Source organism: Enhydra lutris, unplaced genomic scaffold, assembly GCF_002288905.1.
Source record: "Enhydra lutris kenyoni isolate GAN:26980312 unplaced genomic scaffold, ASM228890v2 scaffoldscaffold16, whole genome shotgun sequence".
Classification (NCBI taxonomy): Eukaryota; Metazoa; Chordata; class Mammalia; order Carnivora; family Mustelidae; genus Enhydra; species Enhydra lutris.
Genome location: NW_019154100.1, coordinates 22,899,846 through 22,926,849, shown reverse-complemented (window position 1 = coordinate 22,926,849; position 27,004 = coordinate 22,899,846). Strand labels below are relative to the sequence as shown.

General features: G+C 39.8%; 1 protein-coding gene across 2 annotated transcripts in view; it reads left to right on the top strand.

The window, feature by feature from the left end:
• Positions 1–27,004, top strand: part of LOC111147241 (Rap guanine nucleotide exchange factor 5) — a 228,526-nt gene that overhangs the window by 169,215 nt on the left and 32,307 nt on the right. For both annotated transcript variants that reach the window (XM_022503165.1, XM_022503164.1), the window contains 6 exons: positions 11,906–11,984; positions 16,214–16,358; positions 17,330–17,427; positions 19,613–19,643; positions 20,602–20,680; positions 22,948–23,097. In XM_022503165.1, the coding sequence (XP_022358873.1) occupies positions 11,906–11,984; positions 16,214–16,358; positions 17,330–17,427; positions 19,613–19,643; positions 20,602–20,680; positions 22,948–23,097 (582 nt within the window). The remainder of the gene's footprint in view (positions 1–11,905; positions 11,985–16,213; positions 16,359–17,329; positions 17,428–19,612; positions 19,644–20,601; positions 20,681–22,947; positions 23,098–27,004) is intronic.

The following is a 27,004-nucleotide window of genomic DNA, read 5'->3' as shown; positions in this document are numbered from 1 at the left end:
GGGTCCTGGAATCTAGCCCCGCATCCTGCTCCCTCCTCAATGGGGAGCCTGCTTCTCCCTCTCCCAATCGCCCTGCTTGAGTATATATATATAGAGAGAGAGAGCATGGCGCACTCAAGAGCACGCACAATATGGCCAACAAAAAGCAAAGTTCAGTTCCTAAGAAATGAAAAATGGCATGTAATTTTATAAATGGAAGCTAATGCTAGTTTGTTTTGATACTTTAGATCCCAGGCCATAATTATATTTCTGTCTCTTTAAAGAAATGTAAAAATATTGTGATTTAAAGCATTACATAATGGGGGGGGGGTCATTGCTCAGTGGGGAGTCTACTTCTCCCTTCCCCTGTTCTTACGCTCTCGATCACTCTCTCTCTCCCCCTCCCAAATAAACAAAGTCTTTTTTTTTTTTTATATTTTATTTATTTATTTGACAGAGAACACAAGTAGGCAGAGTGGCAGGCAGAGGAAAGGGAGAAGCAGACTCCCTGCTAAGCAGGGATCCTGACACAGGGCTCCATCCCAGGACCCTGGGATCATGGCCTGAGCTGAGGCAGACCCTTAACCGACTGAGCCACCCAGGTGCCCCAATGAATAAAATCTTTTAAAAATATTTTTTTTTTCACAAAACATCTGAGGCATGTACTAAAAAATATTTTCTATATTATGACTTCGACTAAGTGTAATAATAGCACACATTAAATTTGTTCTCATAAAAATAGCTTCAGTATTTAATTATATTATTATTTTCCTGGTGATATTTTGGAACTCTTATGTACCTGCTGAGTGGGTCAAATCACCATGAATCGTGTGATTTCAGTGCTAGGAGAAAGACCTAAGGATGTTTTAAGGTGTGTAAGTAGTACACTTATTTTGAAACAACACAAAACTGACTTATTAGAACCATTTGAGACAAAGGAGTTTGTATGAATGACTTCAGCCAAAAAGACAAAAATGCCTTAACCGATGACAGTTAATACATGTTTAATGGCTTGATTACCCAGATGTTGGACTAATAAGCATATATGATCACTGAGGTGAGGAACAGACAAGACTTTGATGTAGAAGTCAGTTGTTTTTTTTTCTTTTAGGAAAGAGGACAAAATAAAATGTGACTAATGATTGTCAGTATCTGTAATGTTTAGATGGAGAAGTTTATCTAGAAGGAAAAGAGGAGTTTTACAGTTTGACTGTTTTAAAAAATTCAGTTTCTGCCTTTACACTTCAGCTCCCTCTCTTCCTCCCTCTCCCCGCTACCCCCACCTTGTGGTGCTTGTACATGTGCTTTAGAGAAAAAGCACATTCTAAAGCACTCTCTAAAAAAAAAAAAAAAAAAAAACTTAAAAGCATTAGGAGTTTGTGGACTATGTTAATCCTTCCATGTGATGGTCAGTTCTACTTTTAGAAAAGGAAATTAGCTGATCCCTTATAGCTCTTTGCTACTTACCAAGTATTTGCTAGAAAATAAAAATGAAATTCAAGTAGGAATAAAGGAACTCTAGCATGCTGGTGTATAGATGGAAAACGACTTTATGGGGGCACTTTTGTCAGTTCAGAAATAAAAAGACTAAGTTCCTATATCTGCGGCACTCCTCCCTGTCTACAACCAGAACTCTGTTACTTTCCTGTACACCCATTACCTCCATGTCTGGTATGGACCATTTGGGTTCACAGCCTCAGAAGAGCAGAGTGCAGTGAAATCCAGAGCTGGAGATCAGCCCTCCTTGGGACCTAGGACCCTTCTGATATTAACCTGCCGCAACTCAGTAGTTTTTCACCCTACTTAGCTCGGGCTTGGCGTCAATCATCCCACAAAGAGAGTATCAGACCTGCCTCCTAGGAAATGTATGAGGAGTACAGATCATGTGGGTAGAGCTCCTGGTACAGCACACAGGATGTGGTCAGTAGAAGGGGGCTTTTTCGATTATGTTCGAAGAGAATAGCTACTATCTTCCCTTCTCTACTTTTCCTCGTTGCCCATCAAAGCTGTTTTTGGCTTCCTGGTGCACACTAAGGAATAGATGTGGTTCAAAGCAAATTTGGGGCTCTCTAGGGCTAAAATGCGTGCTGGGTAGGGGGTGTGGGTGAGGGATGTGGGTCTGAGTGGGGGTAGCGGTTTGTTCTGACATTCTCATGAACAGAATATTCATCAGCTTGGGTCTATAGGCTCCCATATGTGGTCCTTTTATGATGTCACCGGTTAAATTTCAAACCCTGTAAAAGTTGAGGCCTTAAAACGTGGCCTTCTCCATGGCAGCAAGCACAGAGCTCAACCCCAAGCAATACATGTTCAGTCAGTGGTTGTGACCAAACCTTTCTTTGTGACCCAAAAGCACTAGTCTCCCTTCCACTGATATGAGAAAGAAAGCAGCTATGTGTTACTGAAAAGAACTCCAAAGATTGTTCCTGGAACCTAGAGCACAAAAGCATCCCTGCTATCAGTCAGTGGATGAAATATTTGTCCTAGAAATAATTTTAAACATGGGCTACACAGTAAAGTGAGTTTTCTAATTTTGGGCATTTTCAGATCGTGTAAGATCTTGTGCCAGATTGTTTAGAAAGAGGCTTAGTTGTGTTTAATTGTTTTTTTAAAGACTTCTTTATTTTTTAAGATTTTATTTATTTGAGACAGAGACAGAATGAGAGACAGAGAGCATGAGTGGGGAGGGTCAGAGGGAGAAGCAGACTCCCTGCTGAGCAGGGAGCCTGATGTGGGACTTAATCCTGAGACTCCAGGATCAATGACCTGAGCTGAAGGCAGTCACTTAACGAACTGAGCCACCCAGGCGCCCCTAAAAGACTTCATTTTTTTTTTTTAAGATTGTATTTATTTGACACAGAGAGAGGGATTTTATTTTATTTATTTGACATAGAGAGAGGGAAAAAATTATTTATTTATTTGAACACCCAGGGGAAGAAGCAGAGGGGAGAGGGAGAAGCAGGCTCCCCACTGAGCAGGGAGCCCAATTTGGGACTGGATCCCAGGACTCTGAGATCATGACCTGAGCCGAAGACAGACACTTGACCGACTGAGCCACCCAGGTGCCCCAAGACTTCACTTTTTAAAAATTTTATTCACTTATTTGTTGGGGAAGGAATGAGGGAGAGAGAGAGAGCACAAACAGGAGGAGCAGCAAGCAAAGGAAGAGGCAGGCTCCCCGCCAAGCAAGGAGCCTGACATGGGACTCGATCTCAGGATCCCAGGAGGCAGGCACTTAACTGACTGAGCCACCCAGGCACCCCTAAAAGATTTCATTTTTAAGTAAGCTCTACACCCAATGTGGGGCTCAAACTCAGACAACCCCAGATCAAGAGTCACACGCTCCACCAACTGAGCCGACCAGGCACCCTAGTTGTGTTTAATTTAAACTAGTAAATTGGTAGAGTATCTTTTTATCTTTAATATAGCTAGTTATCACTCTTAGCTTTATTTTTTTTTTTTTAAGGATTTTACTTACTTATTTGACCGACAGAGATCACAAATAGGCAGAGAGGCAGGCAAAGAGAAAGGGGAAAGCAGGCTCCCCGCTGAGCAGAGAGCCCGATATGGGGATCGATCCCAGGACCCTGGGATCATGACCTGAGCTGAAGGCAGAGGCTTAACCCACTGAGCCACTCGGGCACTCCTCATTCTTAGTTTTAAATCAAGGCAGTTGATTCTCACTCAGCTTGGAGGAAAATAACTTCTCTCTCATAGCTCTAGAATTTGTTAAGCAGAAACAAAAAAATAAATCTTACTCATCTGAATTCAGTGATAATGATTCACAGTGACCAGGGTGGAAAAATTAACATTCCAAATGGTGATATATTCCAAGTTTTGGAAGAAAGCTGATAATAGAGATTCTTCGTGGTGCCTGGGAGATAAAAATATCACACCTTGTCCTAAGTTGATTCCACTATTAAAATTATTGCTTCAAATAACAATGCCCCAGACTTCTAATTTAGGATTTGATGTTTCAATTAATTTTTTCTTCATTTTGTGACATTTTGGAGTGTTTAATGGACAAGCACTTAGGGACACAGTTTGTGTCTTTAAGAATGCATTCTGTGACGTTAATCACACCAGATGGAGCAACTCCGAGAGTCGGTCTTTGTTAGCCTGAGTGACTCTTGCAACTGGTTAATAATTTTTGTTGGTAGATGCTGGCAGATTGGTATTGAAGGCTCCATACCCATGACACTTCCCACGTTCTAATCTTATACTGTTAAATAAAATGATACTTAGATTGGTCAGGAAGAAATACTTCCTCCCAGCTTATTGTGAGAACTGCTGCTGTTACTAATCAGGAAACTATAACACCTGTAAGAAGAGTCTTTGGGGAAAACAGTGCGATAGATGGTGTGAAGACAATTATCAGAATATCCTTGGTTCCTTCTAGTCTCACTCGGGTATGCCCCTAACATATTGCAAGGGGCATCTCTCCAAAGCCCTCAGACATCCACAACATCCACACACCAAATCCTGTGGCCTTTGAAAGCAGGCAAAGTCTGATGGACCTCCCTCCAGCAAATTTTGACACTCAGGATCTGTTCTATCCATTACCCTTCCTTGTTGGCTTCTGTTATGTTTGTGTCTCCCTGTTCTCCTGTTTCTCTCTCTCTTCTCTCCCCCCTTCCTGAACTCATCCTTCTCTTAGCATTGCCCAAATGTGAACATACACCCCAGCTCAGCCCTCAGCTCCCTGCTCACAACTTGCTGGGGTTATATCTGAGAGCTGATGTTGTTCCGGCCACCCTCTCTATCCCTTCTTATGGTAGCTCCCATAATCATCCAGACCTCTTTAGCGAGCTCTGGTCTTTGATATTTCTGCCCAGTATCTTCGCTTAAAGTAACCTTAGGGAACCCAAGCTCCAAGTATTTAAAAAGTACACTCATCTTCCCTCTCCTGATTTTCCCTTTATCCAGTCTGACTGTCCGGATGCAGCAAGTGTAATCTGTATCTCTTGTCATTTCTGCCCTTGAAAATTTCCATTCACTTCCCTTTTCCTATAAAACAAGCCACAGGCTTCTTGCTCTAGGGCTTAAAGACCCTCCAGGAATTGGTTCCAACCTACTTTCTAGCTTTACTTTGCAGTTACATATGTGATCCCTTCCATTGCTGTTTCTAAACTTTACCATAGACCAAGACTTACAAAACTCACCTGTCCACCGACCGCTCATAAGAACAAGTGAAGCCAAGGAGGGCAGAGCCGTGATGAAATGCAGAGCGTACCCTGCAATGAAAAGGGCAACTCAGCACTAAACCAAGTTGGCTTATGAGATGTGGGCCGGGTATTGCCAGATCTTCTGATTATTTTGTTTCGTTTTAAGATTCATTTATTCGTTTTAGAGAGAGTATGTGAATGAGGGTGAGGGGGGGAGGGAAGCCATCTCAAGCAGACTCCCCACTAAGTGTGACCCCAACCCTGAGATCATGACCTGAGCCAAAATCAGTAGTCAGATGCTTAACCGACTGAGCCACCCAGGCACCCAGGTCTTCCGAGTTTTAAATATTGTCACGTAACAAAAAATATCTTTAATGGCTAGACAAGGCCCAGAGGCCACAGGTTTGTGACTTAGCAGCAGACATACACGCTTTCACTCCTTCGCTCACATTTATTTAACCTCTTTATCCACCAATAATTCTTCTTCTTCTTCTTCTTCTTCTTCTTCTTCTTTTTAAGATTTCATTTATTTATTTGACAGAGAGATAGAGGTAGAGAGCACAAGCGGAGGGAATAGCAGAGGGAGAAGCAGGCTTCCCACTGAGCAGGGAGCCCGACGCATGGCTTGATCCTAGCACCCCGGGATCATGACCTAACCATCTGAGCCACCCAGGCAGCCCTCCACCAGTTCTTCTTAGAAGTTCAGGGGTGACCCCACATGGCACCTTCCTTGGCACATTGGAGTTTCCTTCATCCCTTAGAACATTTATGACTGGTGCTGCCCAGTTGAGGTGTTGCCTTATTTAGTTCATTTCATGGGGACAAAAGTCTCAGCTCCCTGACTAATTATGAGCTTGAAGCCACAGCTCCCTTGTGCTTTCTTGTCTCTTACCCCCAAATCCCTTAGCAAATGCCTTCTATATAGTCAGTTTTCAGTACTCGGTTTTTCCTTGGTTGATTGGTAGGACTTGGAGAATTGGAAAAGGGTCTGAATATTATTTTATGAAAGTAAGAACAGGTGGTACTTATTGAGTGCCTAATGTACACCATGTTCTCTGCCAGGTACTTGAGAATACGCTATTCTGTTAATTAATTCTGTTTAATTTTGCCTGCAATTCTGCTAGGTGTGGATATGATACCCACTTTATAGCTGACTTAACTAAGGCCCAGAGAGGTTCAACATTGTGCCTAAGGGTATCCAGGTAGAAATTCAGCTGATTCCCTTAGTACTTTCCACACTGTTTTCTAAGTTTCCTAGCAGGTTTAGCAGACCCATGCATGAGTCACAAATGGGTTGTAATTATAATTGTGCCTAGATGCTGAGAGCAGCTGAGGGCTGGGACAGCAGGAGCTCATGGGGCCTGTCACCTCTCCCCTCCCAGGGTGACTTGCAAACGCGACCCTTGGTGTAGAGAACGTGGGCAAGCCCTGGGTTTATTAGTGCATGCTCTATCTAGTGACATTTTTAAAAGGCAGCATGTGAAATGTAATATAGTTCAGAACATAATTCCTGTTGCATTCAAATCTTTTTTTCCTAAAGAATGATGGGATTCCAAAACCAAATTTTTCAAGTTACGGTAAGAACAGATTTCATTATTTGAAGAGTGCCACCCAAGCTCTGTGTGTAGTAAGCTCCTGTCATGAAAGAGGTGACCTTTAAAATCTGATGTAGAAACAGCATTCAATGAATAAGCATTTTTTATGTAACCAATAAGGAAAAATAAAACGAGATCTCAAGATTTGGTCATTTTAGAATAGCTAAGCAATACTCTGGCGAAGTGTAAAAATATCCAGGAACTGAGTGAATTTAAAAAGCTGCATTTGAGGTCATGAATATTGCTTTCAGAAATGTCAAATAAACTGAGAAAAAAGCATAGCTCTTAAGGGCATAGCACTTGAACCTATGATTCAGGCATGAACGTTAATTTTTTTTTTTTTAATTTGTGCTTAATCAAGTTACATGGTACATTTTGGCACTGCTTCTCGAAAAATAATGGCAAGTTGTAATATTCCCGGACCAGAAACAAGACCTTTCAAGTACAGAGTTTTTCTTGGCTTCTCGAAATAAAGTTTAAGTAGAACATACTTTAGAGTGCCTTAAATTCCATTGCATCTGGAGTAGAAATATAGGTGAAACAAAACTGCTAACAGTACTTTAGGCAATGTGGGTCATTATAGAAATGTTGAATATTCACATTACCGTACTTCGTTTAAATAGCAACTATTGTCTGTCAAAATTCTTACCATTTGCTTTCTTGACAATTCACTTATACCAAAAAAAAAAAAAAGAAAGAAAGAAAGAAAGAAAAAGAAAAAAAGAAAAGCACTAAGCTTAGACCCTTTTGAAACATGTAGATCAGTTCCTCTGAATTGATTACATTTATGTAACAGAACCGTATAAAAAGGATCTGTACCAAACCAGTTACTAGTCCACCTGACACTACTCTAGGATGCTCCAGAAACACTTGTGTTTTACAGAAATAAATGGACATTTTAGTGCTTGATACATTTCAAGCGAGAATGAGAAGATATTTTAATATCTGCGTAAAAGAAAAATACATTCAAGTAAAATCAAATGAAAATGGACAGTTCTTTTCTTATACCTTAAGATTTAGACAATAACAGATGAGGGAAAGTCCTGTATTAACATCATTATAGTCATGAGTTTTAGAGTAATTTCTTTTTTTTTTAATTTAATTTTATTTTTTCAGTGTTCCAAGATTCATTGTTTTTAGAGTCATTTCTATCAAAGCTTTAGATTTTGACTATACCTTGATGTACTTTATTTCAAGTGAACATAATGCTTAAAACTAATAGTATCTGCTTTCCAGTTTTGATTGTTACCAGCATGTTTCTTTTATACTGCGAGAATACTTCCTATACCTAAAAAAGCCACAACATAAATATTCTTTTATTTAGGGAGAGCAGGGGAGTACTCCCAAAAGGATGGCTGAATACTTTTGTCAGTGATGTGCCAAGAATTTGGGATTAGATTTAGTGATTGATTTAAAGAATAGAATTTCAAAGGAAAGGTGTTTTTATGTTAATACCTAGGTATTCACAGAGTTAGAAAGCAAAATGAATATATCTTTTTATTCAGAATGTTAGTGTATACGGCAACTATGAATTTGTTTAAATGAAAGATACTTTTATACACAAAGGTGCTTTTCTGCCTAAGGTCTTAAATTACTGTTAATTAAGCACTATATAATATAATAGATAATTATAGTGTTTTAATGTGGATTCCAGAGGATGTGCTAGTCTTTCTAAATGGCTATTGTTGGCTAATAGTCTTCAGGGGATCATTTGTATAGCCATTGTGGTTCTAAAAATATCTCTGAATACCATGGAACAGTCTTTTTTGATACATGGCTATTACAAAATGCATTTTTATTTGAAGTGTGTCATTTTGATTATATCATTCAATTACTTTCGTGGGCAGCAAAAAAATACCAGTGCTGAAAGAGAGTAAGGGAAAGCTCTTTATATAGAGAAAAATTTCATAACAATATGGTAGTTAAATAGGGAAAGATTTGAATCAAGGGCATAGGAAATCTGTTCTCTTTTGAGGAATTTTAGCAGTTCGGTAGGACTTTAACTGGAGATGTTTTTATGTAGCCTTGTTGTTTTTATTTTAATTAATATTTCTGTTGCAAAGAGATAATTAGGTAAATGCTGTTGAATATTAAATATGGTAGTAGCGTAGGGGAAAGCATTTCTGGGTCAAAGCCCTTAACAAAATATCGTCACATGTGAGCTCATTAATTGAATCGAATGCCAAATGGTTTTGCCACCATATAAACCAGACTTCTCACAGTCACTCAGCTCATTATCCAAGGCTGTTCCAGAATGGAATGACTGGTTATGTCAAAGTTTAATGGCATTCTTTTTCATCTCAGTTGCTAATGGAGTAAATTTTGATTAGAGAATAGTTCCAACCTCCTTGAATCAGCTAAGTATAAGAACATTCCAAAGAGTCTGAACCTATGTCCCATCAAGTATTTTGAACGAGGAATGGTGAGGTTCTCAGGCTCTCACCCAGCGGCTTCTGTATATCGTCTGCTCTGATCTGTAAGGGCCCGCAGAGAACCCTCAAATAGGTTTTAGGCTACTCTGTGGTTCTTGCTGCCTGTACCTAGCACTGTATGCAAAAAAGACTCAATTTCTAACGAGAGCAGAGAGCTTGAAGATTTTCATCACCCACATTTATTACAGAGCCGTGTTAGAATTGGTGACCATACCTACTCAGTAGTGTCCCCAGAGTGCTAGTTTTTAGGTAGTATTTCAAAATATCCTAGGAGTTCAGACGTTATGCCACTGTTTGATTTTTCTTGAAACTATTTTAAGAACTGTGATGAAAAGAGACACAGACCTCCAAAATGTATATTTCAGGATTTTCATTAGGATAACCAAGTGATGAACTTCTGTTGCCAGGTTAACTAGTTTTGGGGGCCGGTCTTAGAATATGGTTTCTCCTGCCTTTCCGTGTAGATGAATATTTGAAACTGCAAGGAATCTTTCCTGTGAATTTGGAAATTATGTTGGAGGTCACAGCTTGCCAGTCACTTTTGTAAACAGGGTCTCTAGGAGAGAGCTCCCAGGCCTTCTGTGAGTGCAGGCTGTGTGTGTGCGTTCACACTGAATTGTCCAACTGGCCACACTCCCACAGTTACCTTCAGCATATAGGGCTGTAGAGCTCTATACGGGGCTGTTCCTTTCCCTATACACTGGATAGGGCTTCGTTTCTGCCTAGCAAGGCCCAGACACATCTGTTTGAGAACTTACTTTTACAAGTAACAGTAAGCTAGAGCAGAGACTGTTAATATATTGCATGCAGTGTGATACATTATACATGTAGGCTGATTTGACATTATGGGTGCCATTTGTCAAATTTATTTTTTTAATAAGGAATACTGTTAACTTAGCATAAATAAGTAAATATCTTTAAAAAAAACTTTCTTAATACTCTTCATTAGCATCTCTAGTTCATTTCACTTTAGGCCATTCTGCAGTTAGAAAGGAAGTTTTGTTTTGTTTTTTTTTTTTAACATGACCATTTGCAATCACTTATTGGTGTAAATTGGGATGATCTTGATGTTCTGCAATCAAACAAAACAATTAATTAAGCAGGGGTAGCTGACAAGGATTGGAGATATCATTCACTACCTCTTTATATCAGAGTTTATATCAGTGTTCGTAAACATAGCCTTGTTGTTTTGCATTGATCACTCCTTACAGTAAATGTTATTGGTTATTTCTAAAAATTCTGGCATTTTTAGATGCTATAGACCTCAACATAGACCTTCAGAGCTCTATACAGGGCGATTCTTTCTACTTACACACTCAGTATAGCTCTTGGAGAGCATAAATGGTATCACACATACAAGCTCATTATTCTTACGACTGATTAATTACTATTTCAAATTCCTAGAAATTTATGTCCAGGATGTAAAAGGCATAAAAATGAAATTAACTGAAAAAGAATTTTAAGTTAAGGAGGCTGGATAAAAACAAGTATGGCAAGAGCTCTACTTCGCACTGTGCATGTGATTTTTTCTATCAATTTGGAAATGATATTGGGGGGTCAGGGTTTACCTGTTTAGCTGTCCCATATTACATGTAAGCTGGACTTTTCCAAGAACACTCAAGGCCAAGAGGCAATAAAAATCAAAGTTTTTTTTGTCAGTTGAGGAGATAGGGAAGGGATTGGGAAGGAGTATATCATGGTACGTTATCCCTGCTCCCCATATCTTTTTTTAAGATTTTATGTATTTATTTGACAGAGAAAGATCATAAGTAGGCAGAGTGGCAGGCAGAGAGAGAGAAAGAGAAACAGGCTCCCTGCTGAGCAAAGAGCCCGATGCAGGGCTCTATCCCAGGACCCTGGGATCATGACCTGAGCCGAAGGCAGAGGCTTTAACCCACTGAGTCACCCAGGCGCCCCTGCTCCCCATATTTAACAAGACTTAGCTGTGTCTCTCTCCGCCACAGTACCATCACCCACCACATTTCCAGCTTCTCATAGACGTATTTGAGAGAGAAAAGTGAATGGCCTTGGAACCTGCTGTGTGTCCTCTAAATTTTATTATCCTTTGTTCTTGGCCTAGACTTAGGTAAATGACTTTAGAAAGCCTTAATTTATTAGAACATGCGAGCTTCATTCCCTGTGGGACTGGAGTATATACCCCAGAAATACCATAAAATTTATCTTTTTTTTTTAAAGATTTTATTTATTTATTCAACAGAGAGAGATCACAAGTAGGCAGAGAGGCAGGCAGAGAGAGAGGAGGAAGCAGGCTCCCCACCAAGGAGAGAACCTGATGCGGGGCTCGATCCCAGGACCCTGGGATCATGACTTGAGCCAAAGGCAGAAGCTTTAACCCTCTGAGCCACCCAGGCGCCCCTATAAAATTTATCTTTAAAAGGACATTATTTATGCATTGGGTTTCTATAACATCTTTACCCACAAAAATAAATGATGTTTTAGAGAGTGAAAAAAAATAACAAAAGTTGTATGTTTAGAGAGCCTTGCAACAAAAAAAATAATCCCATTGCTTGAGGTGTTCTGTGTAAGGAGTTTAAAAAATCTTAACTTCAACAAGTAATGTATTTTTTGGTTAAAATTCTCCTATCCTAACCCCTCCCACAACCACCACCACTTACCATATTTCTGCCACACATGCTGTTTGAGAGGTTGGAGAAGCAATTGCCCTTCTTATCACTGGTGTGCTTACCTTTTGTTTATTTTACTTTCTTTGCAGAGACCCTCCTTGATGACTTCCTCCTCACGTACACGGTCTTCATGACAACTGATGACTTGTGCCAGGCGCTGTTGAGGCAATATCCTTCATTAACTTCAGGATGCCGTGCTGGCTTCCTCTCAGACAGATGTCTCACATTAGGAATTAACTGCCTTTCTTAATTTACTCAGCCACTCTGTAGAGTGTGGATCTGTTAAATATTAATGTAATGATATCCAAGGTAAAAAATGAAATGAGACAGAATAGACAGGGAGAACTGGAAGGCGGGGCTACTGTTCTCACCTTCTGGGTTGTGGGTAAATTGTACTGTTTGTATTATGTTTTCTTCAAATGTAGGTCTCAAGATGAGAAATCTGAGGTAAGTTTGGCCCACCCAGTAAAGCCCAGAGTCAAGAGGTTGAGTGGACAGGCCATAATTGAACTTGTAAGACAATCAAGCCGTTAGTGCCAGGGGACTTGGACAGGAAAATATACGTGCGTGATTCCGTGTTTCTCTGCAAGTGTCCCGGGGCCCGGTGAGCCATCCCCAACGTGGGAGGTTGAAACTACTCCCTAATCAACTGTCATCTTTCAAAAGCTTTGTGAAGACATGTGCTTTTAGAATGACAGGTGTGATGAGGTTAATGACGAGTTAGGGAAGCTTTATGATTTGATACATGAACTAGAAGGGGTGCAACAGATGAAAGGCCATAAAGCCAAGCCAAGTAAACTTACACAGAGTCTCCATACGGGCTTCTTGACTAACAGTGTGCAAGAAAGGTGCTTCAGAAGTATTTAAGAAGTCTGTTAACTGTCAGGTATTTATCAAACCAAACTGAAGATTCCACTAGAGCCCTAGTGAACATTTTTAAGAAGATGGATTTTTTTTTTAATGCATATACCTGAGTTTTATTGAGCCACAATGGTAGTGGTCTTGGTAATATTGTCCTGTTAAATGATCGTTGCATTTTTACCCAGTTTGATAGCCTTTTCCTGCTTAAAAGAATACCTTAAAACTCCATAAAGGGCATACCTGAAATAAAATCTTTCTTAATAAATATATAAACTAGAAATCATGATTACTTGGTAGTACTTTACTATGTCCATATGGCCACAAAAAGCTACATTTCTTTTTTTTTTTTTTTAAGATTTTATTTATTTATTTGACAGAGATCACAAGTAGGCAGAGAGACAGGCAGAGAGAGAGGAAGGGAAGCAGTTTCCCGCCAAGCAGAGAGCCCAATGCCGGGCTCGATCCCAGGACCCTGAGATCATGACCTGAGCTGAAGGCAGAGTTTTTAACCCACTAAGCCATCCAGGCACCCCCAAAGCTACATTTCTTGGGGAGCTTTTTGAACTGGTTCATAAAACTGGCCTTGAAACAGTACCCATTTTGAATTTAGAGAATTTTAAAAACAGATTTCTTTCATAGCTTCCAAGTGGATGTTATTAAAAAATTCTGCAATAATTACAAGGTTTTCAAGTTCTTCTTTAATAGTGTTTTAGAAAAATAACTATGAGCTAATTTCTTCTACCTTTTAATGCTAAAGGCTTTTCCAAAAGTATTACCATCTATTAAACCACATAGTTTGCTTCATAGCAAATAGATGCCTTCAAACCATTGTTTTTCAATAGGATCCTAATAAGGACACCTGGGTGGCTCAGTCAGTTCAGCATCCAGCTCTTGATTTTGGTTCAGAGCCCTGTGTCAGGCTCCCTGCTAGGCATGGAACCTGCTGAAAATTCTCTCTCTCCTTCTGCCCCTCCCCACATCCCTCTCTCTTTAAATAAAAGTAGATAAATAAATATATAAATAGGATCCTAGTATTATTTGTTATTATTATTGAGTAATTTAATGCCTCATAGAATTTCCCTGAAGAGTCTCTAAAACTTCACTTTCATATGACCATGTTTTAAGTCTTTGACCAAGACATGTTCTATGAAAACTTAGTTCAGATTCTTATTTAGCAGCCTTTTTACTAATTATCAAAACCCATGAAATCCATACTCTGCCTTTTGTGAAATAATACAAACCACAAACAAAAATATGGCATCCATATTTAATTTGAGAGATTTTTTTTTGTGCCCCTTAGTGAAGCTATCTTATATATCCCACTGCCATCTCCTTCTAAGGAGTGGTCTGAATTAATTTTTGTTGTTTGTCTCCCATTGTTTTTAAACATTAGTTATAGATTAGAGCCATTTATGCTGTGTTTGGGTATCTTAGACAGGTACTTTTACTGTGATAGAATTTTATACTTTTTAGCTTTTATCATCATAAAAAGTATTATGTAAGCTTCAAGCCTTAGGCTAGCTAATGTTCAGTGCACTACACTGAAGGTATAATTGTCATCCAGTGCCTTCTCATTATTCCCATCCTCTGGCTATGTTTATAAATCGATATAATCTAGCATGGACAAAATGTATAAAAGTGAATACACCCTGATAAAGAAAACAGAGTAATTCACATGTTAAATTTAATCACTAACATTTTTGAAAAATACATCTTGTAGGCAAAACAAGATGAAACAAATAAATGGTAGTAACTGTGAATGGAGAAGGGCTGTTGACGTTTCAGTCCCTGAAATGGCTCTATCCTACATGTCCATAATTATAAAACATAGATGCAGTGGTAATAATTAAGCCCACCTCCGTGGGGCGCCTGGGTCGCTCAGTCATTAAGCATCTATCTTCGGCGCAGGTCTTGATCCCAGGGTCCTGGGATCTAGCCCCCCATCGGGCTCCCTGCTCAGCAGGAGGCCTGCTTTTCCCTCTCCCACTCCCCTTGCTTGTGTTCCCTCTCTTGCTGCGTCTCTGTCAAATAAATTAAAAAAAAAAAAAAAAAAAAGCCCACCTCCTGGCTTATACATGCTGACCTAAAAGAAAGAAGTTGTTAGTATTTCCGAATTTTCTAGGTTTTCTTCTTTATATTGGTTAGGCCATGGTAGTCACAGGAAAAGAACATGACCTTTGTACAAGTGGAAATAATGTAGGCTATAATATTTTATATTTTGTCTGTTAAGAGAAAAAACGGGAAAATGGATGCTTTAACAGATTCTTTGTGTGTTTGCCTATTACTCACACAGAAATTAAAAAAAAAAAAATCAAATGCCCTGGATGTATTCTTGCAGGTCAGAGAGACAGTGACTAAATATGTTTTAAAATATTTACAAAGGCTGACATAGATACTTGTATTTTGTAGTTATATTTCAGCATTAAGTAGTGGAGAATCCTGCCCAGCAGCCCCAAGGCCTCCCTGTCTTTGGTATCATAGCATTTCCTTTTCCTATGTAACTTTCCAGTGTGTCCGAGATGGTTAGAAATGATAATTTGGGGAACAAAAACACTAGGTTGATTTGGAAAATGCCAAGCTTCCGTCTCATCCCCAAGGCTTTAAGCACATTGCTTTTGGGGAGTTGTTATTTTTATGTAATTTGAACAGCACAGTTCGCCCCTGTAACTTCCAATATATATCATTCAGGGTGATGAAATTTTTCTTATAAATAAGCATAGTTAATGGAAGCAGGTGATCCCAACATATTTTCTTGCTTGCTTTCCTGCTCAACAATATGCTAAGTGTTTGCCATCCATAAATGCACCACTAGACCATCAGTCTTACAGCTGTAGATTGCCAGTTAATGGATCTGTGATGACGTAGCTAACTATCCAGTGTTTGACCCATTTAGGTTATTCCTGTTTTACTTTTTTTATTCCGATGAAAATGAAAAGTAGTAGTCCTTTTTAATTATGTTTACATGGTTATCCAGTCCTTTTTTCCAAGCAAATTCCTGGGAGTGGGCATTTAAATCACAGCACAAATGATACTCCAGAAATCAGTGCCCATAGGGGCTAATTGAGAAGTGACTGTTTATCAATTGTGAATTTCTGAAAATCGAAGGATATCTGGCCTAGTTTTGATGTAACTTTTATGGAAGGTGTCTACCTGTGTAATGAGGCCAGCACTGCTGTCGCCACCCTTGAAATTCATGGGCCACTTAGAATCTCTTCGTGGTGGCATTGACCCGTGCTGCCTGTGGGACTGTGTCAGCAGCTGTCAATGCAAATCATCTAATTAACCTTCACGACCTGCCACCAAGCACATGGACATCATTTTCCTGGGTTTACTTACTTTTGCTCTTTCTGGTGCACACCTTTGCTCTTGCTACCCATGCTCTTTTCTTCCCACAGGCTTAGATACTTGCAGATTCTTTGGCAAATGCTTTAGCATGTTTTGTGAAAATAAGAATACATGCATCTCTTCATATTTTCAGTTAAAGAGCACAATGCAATATTTCCAACAATGCAATATTCTCTCTTAACCATTTGCACCTATTCTGCTAAGAAGTATCAAGGCAAAGAAGAAAACTCAGATGTTCCTTGTCGGAAACGTAAGGTTTTGCATCTTGTGTCCCAATGGATTGCCCTCTACAAAGACTGGTTACATGAAGACGAACATTCAAAAATGTTCTTAAAGGTAATGTAAAACTTCAAGATATTCTTTGATTCCAAACGGCTGATTTTATTTTCAGTTCTGTACTTCTAAAATCCTTTTGTAGGTGGCAGTCAAGCAACTTTTTTGTCATATTCAAGGTCTGATTCAAAGAAAATACTAATTTATTTTTATTTGTTTTTTAAAGGTTCTATTTATTTGAGAGAGAGAGAGTGAGTGAGCAAGAGAGCTCACAAGCAGGAGGGTAGGGGAAGGAGGGAGAAAAAGACTCCCCACTAAGCAGGGAGCCTGATGCAGGACTCGATCCCAGGACCCTGGGATCATGACCTGAGCTGAAGGCAGATGCTTAACTGACTGAGCCACCCAGGTGCCCCTGTTTCGATTTTTGAGGCCTGCTATTCTATACTTAGATAAAAAAAAAATTTTAATTGAAAATAATCCATTATGAAAAAAAATGTAGGCAGCCAGTTTTACATTTGCTAATTTAAGGTTCTTTTATATAATTCATGGGAATTTTGATTACAGATGAAATAGTTAAGGTAGATAAAACATACAAGCCGGGCTTGGGGCTCAATCCCAGGACTCTGGGATCATGACCTGAGCCCAAGATGCTTAACTGACTCAGCCACCCAGGTGCCTCAAAAACTAATGTTATTTTCAAAACAACTGGGTAATAAGATTCAGTCCATTTCTTGTCTTTCCAAGTGACTATGTGAGTATTATTTTTTAAATATAGAATAGGCATGGGAATCTCAAGTAGCTTTCCAGGTGTCTCTAAGTTCAGCATTGACTACGTATGGCCCCTGACAGCTGTGAGAGAGTCACATGAGAGTTGAGTGAGGGGCTAGGAGGCGGAATCCTAGGATCTCACTGGTACTGGTTTAACCCCCTTCATAATCCCCCTGCTCCCTTAGCAGGTTAACTGTCGTGCGAATCCTAGTCCTGACAGGATAGGCATTTCAGCCACCATTTTTCTTTCTCCCCCTGCCCCGCAGACCATATACAGGAATGTGCTAGATGACGTCTATGAATATCCAATACTTGAAAAAGAACTGAAAGAGTTTCAGAAGATACTTGGAATGCACCGTCGCCAGTGAGTACCTACACCTTTCCGTATTACAGTTAATAAAAGAAAGTAGCAAAGGTGATAGAATTCGAGTGTCTTACAAAGTTCATCTTGAACACTTTGAATCTGGGATCCCTTGATTCCTTAGCTTTTCTAGTAGTGAATTGTGTATTTTGCTTTTATATCAAAACAAATGAACACAATATCAAGCTTATTGGCTATTTTTTTCCACTTACATGCCGATTTTTAATTTTTATTTTAATTATTTATTTTTATTAACATATAATGTATTTATTAGCCCCAGGGGTACAGGTCTGTGAATCATCAGGCTTGCACAATTCACAGCACTCACCGTAGCACATACCCTCCCCAGTGTCCATCACCCAGCCACCCAGTCCCTCCCTTCCATCCCCCACCCCTGTAGTAACCCTCAGTTTGTTTCCTGAGATTAAGCGTCCCTTATGGTTTGTCTCCCTCCCAATCCCATCTTGTTTCATTTTTTCCTCCCTTCCCCTATGATCCTCTGCCTTGTTTCTTAAATTCCACATATCAGTGAGACCATATGATAATGGTCTTTCTCTGACTGACTTATTTCACTTAGCATAATACCTTCTAGTTCCATCCACTTCATTGCAAATGGCAAAATTTCTTTTTTTTTTAATGGCTGCATAATATTGGCTATTTTTTTTACACTGTTTGATACGATAGAAACCAACAGAGCCAGAACAACCTGGATACATAAAAACAATTCTTTATTAAGTTATTATTTAATTTTAAAAGTGTAAATATTTAACTTGTCATCTGGGGGGCTCATAGCTGTCTCTAATGGAATAGGGAAAAAAAAGTTTTAGAAATAGGTTTCAGCAAGTCATGAAGCATTTTTAAAGCTCCATCTTTTGGATTCCCTGGGGTTTCTTTATCAATTTAAAAAGATTAAAGAAAACCATTTACTCCCTGACTTTTGGTATATGTAAGTATCCCCAAGGTATCTCTCATTAGTCTTTCAGATTGCTAGCACCTGATTGACCACTAATTCTCCTTACTAATATTGGTGAATGAAAACATGAGGTCATTATTCAGTTTTCAGATAGAGCTGCAAACTTAATCTGAAAGGAAAAACTGTTCTCTGATTTTCAGTGTACTTTCTATTTAGTAAACATGAAATGCACATGTTGTCAAGTTGTGAGAAATTTCTATGAAGATTTCAGCAGTCACAGAGGCACTTCTTGTAGAAAGTGTTAATTTAGGCCTTTCAGATGACTAATTTGAGACTTCAAGCCTGACCTAATTTTAGTAAAGAGAGATCCTATTGCAAATTAAATGTCTATATAAATTAATTTTAGGGCACAAAAAAAATCATGTAACAGCTTTATTCCTCATTCAGAAATGAGATGCAGTATGGGACAGTGTTAGAAATAAAGTTGGGAATTTGGGTGATGTTCCTTTGTCATGGTCTACACTGTAATAAGTTCTCAGCACCTAAGATGAGTATGAAAATGTGAACAAATAAATGAAACAGGAAAGAAAAAGAGAGACAGCCTTTACATCAAAATAATCCCCCCACGTAGAAGTTGGTCTTTGCTATAAGGCAGGCCTGGTTACCCTTGGGAAACTTTAATTCATGGCTTAATGCATTTATATGCATTCAGTACATTAATGGAACTTAATACATCCGATTTTAAAGACTCAAATAAAATGGGAAATAATAGATTGAAATAAGAAAGTGATATAAGATATGGCTTTGCCTCTTTGGTGAAAGATTATGAGTTATCTCTAGATTCTAGAAAAAGGTTTGAGCTGGGGACCTACAGAATGTCCCCTACTTCCACCATACACAGAAACATTCTGGAAAAGTTGTGCGTTCATTAACTTAACCATCTGAATAACAAGAATTTCAACCAATCTATCAGTATAGGAGAAAACTCAGAGTTTCTGTGGACTGACTAAACCTAGTTCTTCCTTCAGTGCTCACTTTCTGTGCATAGAAAGTAAAATATACCCATTGAGTAGATAGCATCTTTTCTTCCTCATTCAGTAGAAACCCAGAGCCCAAGGTCAAGGGTGTTACACATAGTGACCTAATGAATACCAGGTTTTATCTTTCTGAAAAGCAAAATCATCTGCCCTGTGCCTGAAAATTAATCTTCTGTGACAATCACTGCATTATTCTGGGTTTGGGACAAAGACTGACTTCTTTTCCTTTTCCTTTCAGCACTGTAGATGAATATTCACCACAAAGGAAGGTGAGGCAGTCCTTTCTCTATCCAAAATATGGCCGTTAAGTTGGGAGACCTTGCTTGGCCTCAGTTGGCCTTTCTTCATAATTAAAATGAATCCTGCCTCAAGCAGACCAGGGGCAGTCGGGGGAGCCAGGGGCTGTGGCTTACGTGGATTTCACGGCTTCACTTCACCTTGCCTGTGCTGCTGTAGATCCAGATCAGACGCTGGCCACGTGCCCTTGACTTGACATCCTGCCTATTTTTGGAAACTCAGAGTTTCTCCGGTGTTCCCAGAGTGATATAAATTTGAATTTGAAGCATTGATGTGAAAAAAAAAAAAAAAAGAAAGAAAGAAAAAGAAACGCAGGCAAGAATCTTGACTGCAAGGGTGAGGAAGTCTAGTAATAAGCAAAAGGTTTGTACTTTTCAACCCGACAAAAAGGGAAAGAAGGAGTGTGTTTCCTACTCACCTTGAAGGGGAAATGCAAAATGAGATGTCAGGCGCACGTTTCATAGAAGCTCATCTATCAGGTGGATAATCATAATGAATAATGTACTTATTTCCCTTAAGCAAGTCCTGGTGCTACAGCAGAAGCGTGCAGCCATCTAAGGTTGCTTTGTTCCAGAGCGTGGTTAGTGTTGGGATATCTCTCTCCAGAGAAGAACCTGTGGGTGTTTGTGGTAGCCAGAGGTTCAGAATCAGGCCAATACTCTCCAGCATGTCGCAGGGAATAATTATAGGAGCTTTTTGTCTGCTCCTGGCTTTGGCCAAGGTCTGCTGTGCTGCTCAGCATCTTTACCCCCACATGCATGAATAGAGGCAACTCCCTATTTAGTCCTCTAAAATTGGATGGGTGGGTTTCATATTTAAAAAAATGAAAGAAAGAAAAATTGGCTAGCTCTTTTGGAACGTGTAAACAGCTGTGGTTTTCCAAAGGGCAGGAATGCATTCATTCATTGTTCTCTTTCTCGCTTCTCACAGAATAAAGCCCTTTTCCACCAATTCAGTCTTAAGGAGAACTGGCTCCAGCATAGAGGAACCGTGACTGAAACAGAGGAAAGTGAGTGTCATTTTAACGAGGGTTTGGGGTAGGTGGAGTCGCAGTTAATCACCCTCATTCTCCAGCATTATTAACACATCAGCCCGCCTTGGAACATTTCCAGCCATCACAGCCCTGTGACCTGTGTCGAACATGTTCACACCCAAGATGATGGTCGTTATTTTCTTGCTTCGAGTGTGGCCATTTTCTTCACCCTACACCAGTGTCTCAGGGGCCAAGGATGTTTCTGATTGGGAAGGGAGGAAAGAAAACTTGGAACAAGAGCTTCTTTACTTTCTCAGGGAGAGGTGCAGCATTGCCTGGAAGGTACTACCTGTTCCTCTTGGCTGCTTTCTCCCTTGATCGGTCAGCTCACTGTCTGGGACTGACTGGAAAGCCCATTAAAGCCAACATGCGGGGCTTTGGTGGGGTCAGTCCCTGAGATGAAGAGAAGAGACTCTTGGCAAGAAGAGCAGAAGGACAGGAGTGGGGCAGAAATCCCCCTGCAAGACAGTGCTACGCGCCCAGTCCATCCACCCTCGGTCAGCACTCCCCAAAGCTCCCCGGTGACAGGGCTCAGGACCCACTCTGAAGATGCTTGCACAGTAGGGGTGGGGGAGGGTAGATAACCTTTAGCCCCATGATGGTGCTGTCTTCTATGTTACTCCCTTATAACAGAGCAGGAAATGGTTTCCTTCTGTGTGCATAAAGGTTGAGTCAAGTGCAGAGCCTGGGGAAGCACAACAATGGAAACATTCACGCTCTTGTGACTAGGAGGTTTCTCTTAGAGCCCACCTCTCCGTCTGGGCTGAAATTCTAAGTGTGAACCCTTCCTGTCTGCTCTGCTTCTCACATACTTAAACAACAAAGTGTCACACCCAGGCTTCTGCTGCTGTGCGGTATTTGTGGAAGCTGGGAAAGAAATGATCTTACCTCCTAATTCCTTAGTTGCTGACCCTCCAGGCTGATTTGTCTTACAGTTTAACCAGGTAATTTCCCAAGCTGAGTTACAAAGAGTGGAAGTGTTTCGAGACTCCTGGCCCCTTTTTGTTTATCTGTTTATTAAGCGGGTTTTAAGCTTTCCTCATATTCAGTGGTTTGTGCACTGGATCTTGTCTTGCTCAAAAATTTTATTTTTCAGTCGAAGCAAAAAAGCTTTTGTTGCCTCTCACATTTCTGTGGACAACATATAAAACAACTGTTTGTTAGATGCTATTGTTTTAGTGACATACTGAACCAAACCAAGACCAAAATATTTTCCGTGCCTTCTGGTGGTGTTTACTTTGAGGTTCCTACACGTAAACTCATTTTTCTTTTGCCTCATCTGCCTTTCTGTGAGAAGCATCCTGGGTTTATTTTTGGGGGGGGGGGGGCATTTAAATTGCATGTAAGATTTCTCTAGGAACTGCACTCCCCCTTTATTTTTTTATTTTTTTGCAACATGGAAGAGAAGAATAAGTATATTATCTTTTTGAAAGAAGCTAGTATTTTATAATTCAAAGTAGCTGCTGTAAGAAACAATATATCAGTTATCTCCACTGCTATTTAACAGTTTCTGCTCTCAAATCAGGAAGAAAATCTTTTCCAGGACCCCGAGTCACCCTGGTAGTGATGATGTCCTAGTAATAATTATTTGCACTGCATACAACAAAAAGGATATTAAAAGGGCTAGAAATGTGCCTTCTCTTTGGAAACCAAACTCACCCGCATCTTGATCAGGGACATCATTATTAAATGATCAAGACGCCTGAACACAAAAACCATGGCAAACGGGCAGATTTTTTATATAAGCTTAAGAGAGCTCCAGTAGCAAAATGTGGTGTTCCTGATTGACCCAACAGTGACTGTCTGGAAATGGAGTGTAAAATAAAAATTTATGAGTGAGATATCTTAATACAGTGCTTTGGGAAATCTCAGTAACCCTCAAAGAAGGGACTCAGAGCTATAAGTTACGTACCCTCCCCCGCGCCCCATCCCCCTGTGCCGTGGTCAGGCTGTCTCCACCATGAGCACGTGGCTTTCGTGACATAGATCTCTCATTCCAGTTTGGGAAGCCTAAATCCTTGGCGCATTCATTCACCAGCTTTGTAATGTCTGTATCTCCCACGTGGCCAAGCACCTGTTCTCTATGGATGCCCTCAGGCACCTGAGCGCAGACATAAATATGTAAATCAAGTTGTGTAAGTTTTACCCTGTAGAGAATAGGCCGGTGGATGCCTTCATTTGGAAATGTCTGTACCTCACGCCTCCAGTTCCCTGTTGACTAACAATTCTTGTGTTGTATGCAGTCTTTTGCCACGTGTACATAACGGAGCACTCCTATGTCAGCGTGAAGGCCAAAGTTTCCAGTACAGCACATGAGATCCTGAAAGTTGTGGCAGAAAAGATCCAGCATGCAGAAGAGGAGCTGGCTCTGGTGGCTGTCACGTTCTCTGGGGGTAAACTGTTTTCTGTCCTGGAATATTAATCTTTCCCCGGATCGCCTCTGAGAGGAGAGGCGACATTTTTATAGAGTAAACGCACGGCTTGTCCCTTCTGGGTCTGCAGCTGGGTGACCACAGTAACAATAAGAAGCTGCCTGGCAGAGGCGTTTCCATGACAACAGCTGGATACTGTGGGATCCTGAATTTCCTCCCCAAGAACGGAATAAAGGGCCATGCCAGTGTTTTGAAATATATTATAAAGCTTTTCATATTTTATACTCTAGATAAGCCTTCTACTTTCATATTTAAATTAACTTGGGAAATTGCTAAAGGATGAAATTACTTCAGGAAGGAAAAAGAAAGACAGCCTTGAACTAGTCATATTGCTGGCTGACAGTTTAATACTTAAAAAGACTCCCCGTTGAAGGAAATAAAAACTCCAATAAGCTGAAAGCTCACAGGCTGTGTTCGTTCAGGTGGACGTGGGGAGTGAGGTCTGGTTATAGCTTTTCCTTCTGCTGGGCCTTATTTATCCTCAGAGAATGGTTTATTGTCTGTTTTGAATAAGATCACACAGATTACAAGCTGACACTATTGATCTACGTGACCTGAACAGACCCCTTCGTTTTCACTGGGGCCTGTCAGATCTCAATGTTGCTGGCCTCCTTTTTGGCTTACAGTCTTTATTTAATATCTCATTAACCCTGAGAAAAATACAAAGAAAGTGACTTAGCATCAGTGGTTGGAAAAATGGGAGTACTGTGTGAACCAATCAACCAGAGATGGGGCGAGAGGGAGAACGGGGAGCAGATAACCAGCGTTCCTGTTTACCCTTTGTTACCAGGCTAGGGGAAGGAGGAGAAGATCAGAATTTAACTTGGTGTTAAAGCATTTCTGTGACAGAAGCAGGTTAAAACAGTTCTATAAACTAGCAGATTACATATGCAAACCGCCTAGCCCCTCTCCCTGGGCCTCACGAGAGTCCATCCTCCCTCTCAAGGGACCCTAATTGTGCATCCCATCAAAACATCTAGAGAAAAGGAGCAAAAGTGGAAGAAACATCTGGACTACATGAATTTTAATGTGTTGAATTTTTAATAAAATATTTCAGGCTTTCCAGATAGATACGATTAATGTGTATTATGTTTAATTTTAAGTGACCAAAAATATTAAGTGATTCTAAATAATATTACACTTCATCAAAACCATCATTTGCCTCTCAAGACAGTACCGTTATAGAAAGTAGTCATTGGGTCCCCACTGTGGAGGAGAAAGGACCCTGAGAGAACTTGGTAGCACACCTGAGACCCCTCTCCCTTGGGGCTGACTCCGAGTCAGCCCAGAGCCACGCTTGAACCTGGAGAGTAATGCGTAGCTGTTTTACTACCCAATATGTATTTGATGGCCATGAAATACCATTTTTACACTCTATTAAATTAGATTCATCAGGGAGGCCAATGTTGTTGTGGAGGCCAATGTGTATAGACTCATTGCTAATCTTCTCTAGAAATATCAGCTTATCTCTTGAATTATCCCACAGATTTGGATATGTGCCATCATTTCCCTTCAATTAGTACTTTTATCTGTTAAGAACCTTTCCGCCCATAGCTTAATAACCTCCAAACAAGGGACGCCTGGGTGGCTCAGTTGGTTAAGCGGCTGCCTTCAGCTCAGGTCATGATCCCAGGGTCCTGGTATCGAGTCCCACATCGGGCTCCTTGCTCGGCAGGGAGCCTGCTTCTCCCTCTACCTCTGCCTGCCTCTGTCTGCTTGTGCTCGCTCGCTCGCTCTCCCTCTGTCCCTGACAAATAAATAAAATCTTTAAAAAAAAAAAAAAAACCTCCAAACAGTAATGCTCTATGAAGAAAAAGAAGGAAAAAAAGTGTTTAATGTATTCCTTGCTCTAGTTACCTAATTTTCAGTAAATAGTCTTTTAAATACTACTTCAAAATGAAATTACAGTGAGATCTACTCTTATTTTCTTTTTGTCAAAAAAAGTTTAAAGATACTGCAAATGTGGTAGGTTTTACAGATTTTTCTAAAAGGACTGGGGCTGTTATCCTCATGGCTTTCAGTAAGTTTCTAGCTGTTTTATACCCAGAGTAGGTATAATGTATGTAGTAACAGAAACCTACCCCCTATAGTTTTTCAGAGTTTAAAATTCTATGAGCTTTAACTTTTAGAGTGTAGTGACAAACCTGAAAATAAGAAAAAAAAATATTTCCCAGAAAATGGAAAAGTTACTGTCAGAAAGTCATGGCATTTTATTCTGTAGCAAGGGCAGAATGGCTCTCATAAATTCTGATGTAGGGTAGACATGAGCACACACAGGGCTGCAAGAAATTGTAGCTAGAGAAAGAGGGAGGAGAGATGGAAGAACTTCAGAGCCCAGCCATGTGGGACCATTTACCACACACATCAACGGCCTGACATGAAAGTGCTATTGATCTTTATAATGCTGGGCCATAAAGTATATATTGGATTATCATTTGTGTACTCTGTATTAAGCAGAAATGTTCAAAACAAAATTTGGCCTTTGAACTGACTAAGTTATCTAGAAGAAGATACATGGAATATAGTATTCCCCAAACCATGCTAGGTAGCTAAAAGGCTGACTTAGAAGCTGATTATGTTACAGTGCAATAAACTTGAGGGTTAGTTTAGTCAATTCGTATCTGTAATTTGTAGTTTGGAGGAGGACATTTTTCTACAAAGAAGTCTATTATGTTATAAGAGCACTCCAGTGATGGTAGAAAAATGGCTGAGGGACAGGAATAATTTGTAATAAGGGAAATAGAAGAATACATGAAAAACACTCGGCTTTTCCAGTGGTCAAGAAATTTAAAATAAACCGAGAAATCTATTTTTGGTTTTAGCTAAATAGCAAACTTACCACCAGGAATGATCAATGTTGGTCAGTGTAAGAATTTGAAAGCATTTTGGCAGTTTGTATCAAAAACTTTTAAAAAATATTCATTCCCCTTTGACCTAGTAATTCCATTTCTGGGAATCTATTTATAAAAATCATGTATGAGCGGCCAACGATTTATGCATTAGGATGTTGACTTCAGCAGTATATATTATGGCTGCTATAATAATAGATCCCATTTATCAAGCCTCTATTAAGTACCAGACCCTGTGCTAGTATTTGCATATATTTTTCCATCTAATTAATATGACAAAAACTTTGGAAACTATTAAATTGGTCAGCAATAGAGGAAAGATTACATGATGGTATAATGGACTGTTATGTAACCAGTTAAACATGATATACATAGTTAATTTTGACAAGTGGATAAGTGCTTATAATAAAATCAGAATATAAAACCACATATGGAATAACTACAAATGTATATGTAGGTATCCATACTAATTATGAATGCATATGTGTAAGTAATTGCAATTATATGTTATAGGTGTGGATGTCGTTTACACACATTAACATCAAGAGCAGAATAAAAGCATACCCAAATATTACCAACATTACCATCCTATGGTTATCTGAGAGTGATGGGATTTTTTTTTTTTTAAGATTTTATTTATTTATTTGACAGTGAGAGAGAGAGAGAGAATGCAAGCAGGGGAAGTGGCAGACAGAGAGAGAGTGAGACACAGGTTCCCCGCTGAGCAAGGAGCCCAGCATAGGGCTTGATCCCAGGACCCTGGGATCATGACCTGAGCCAAAGGCAGACTCTTAACCTACTGAACCACCTGGGCAACCCCAAGTGATGGGATTATGAGTGACTTTTACTTTTTTCTCTAAACTGTTCTGTGTTCTAAAAAATGACTAAATATTACAAGAAGGAATTGCAAAAGGCTTCCGTTCTGTGGATATTGAGCAGTGATGTCCATGGTACCATTGGTGCCATTGAACAGAGTATGCAGATCTGAATTAAATCTGCATTCTATTTGCTTTTAAATA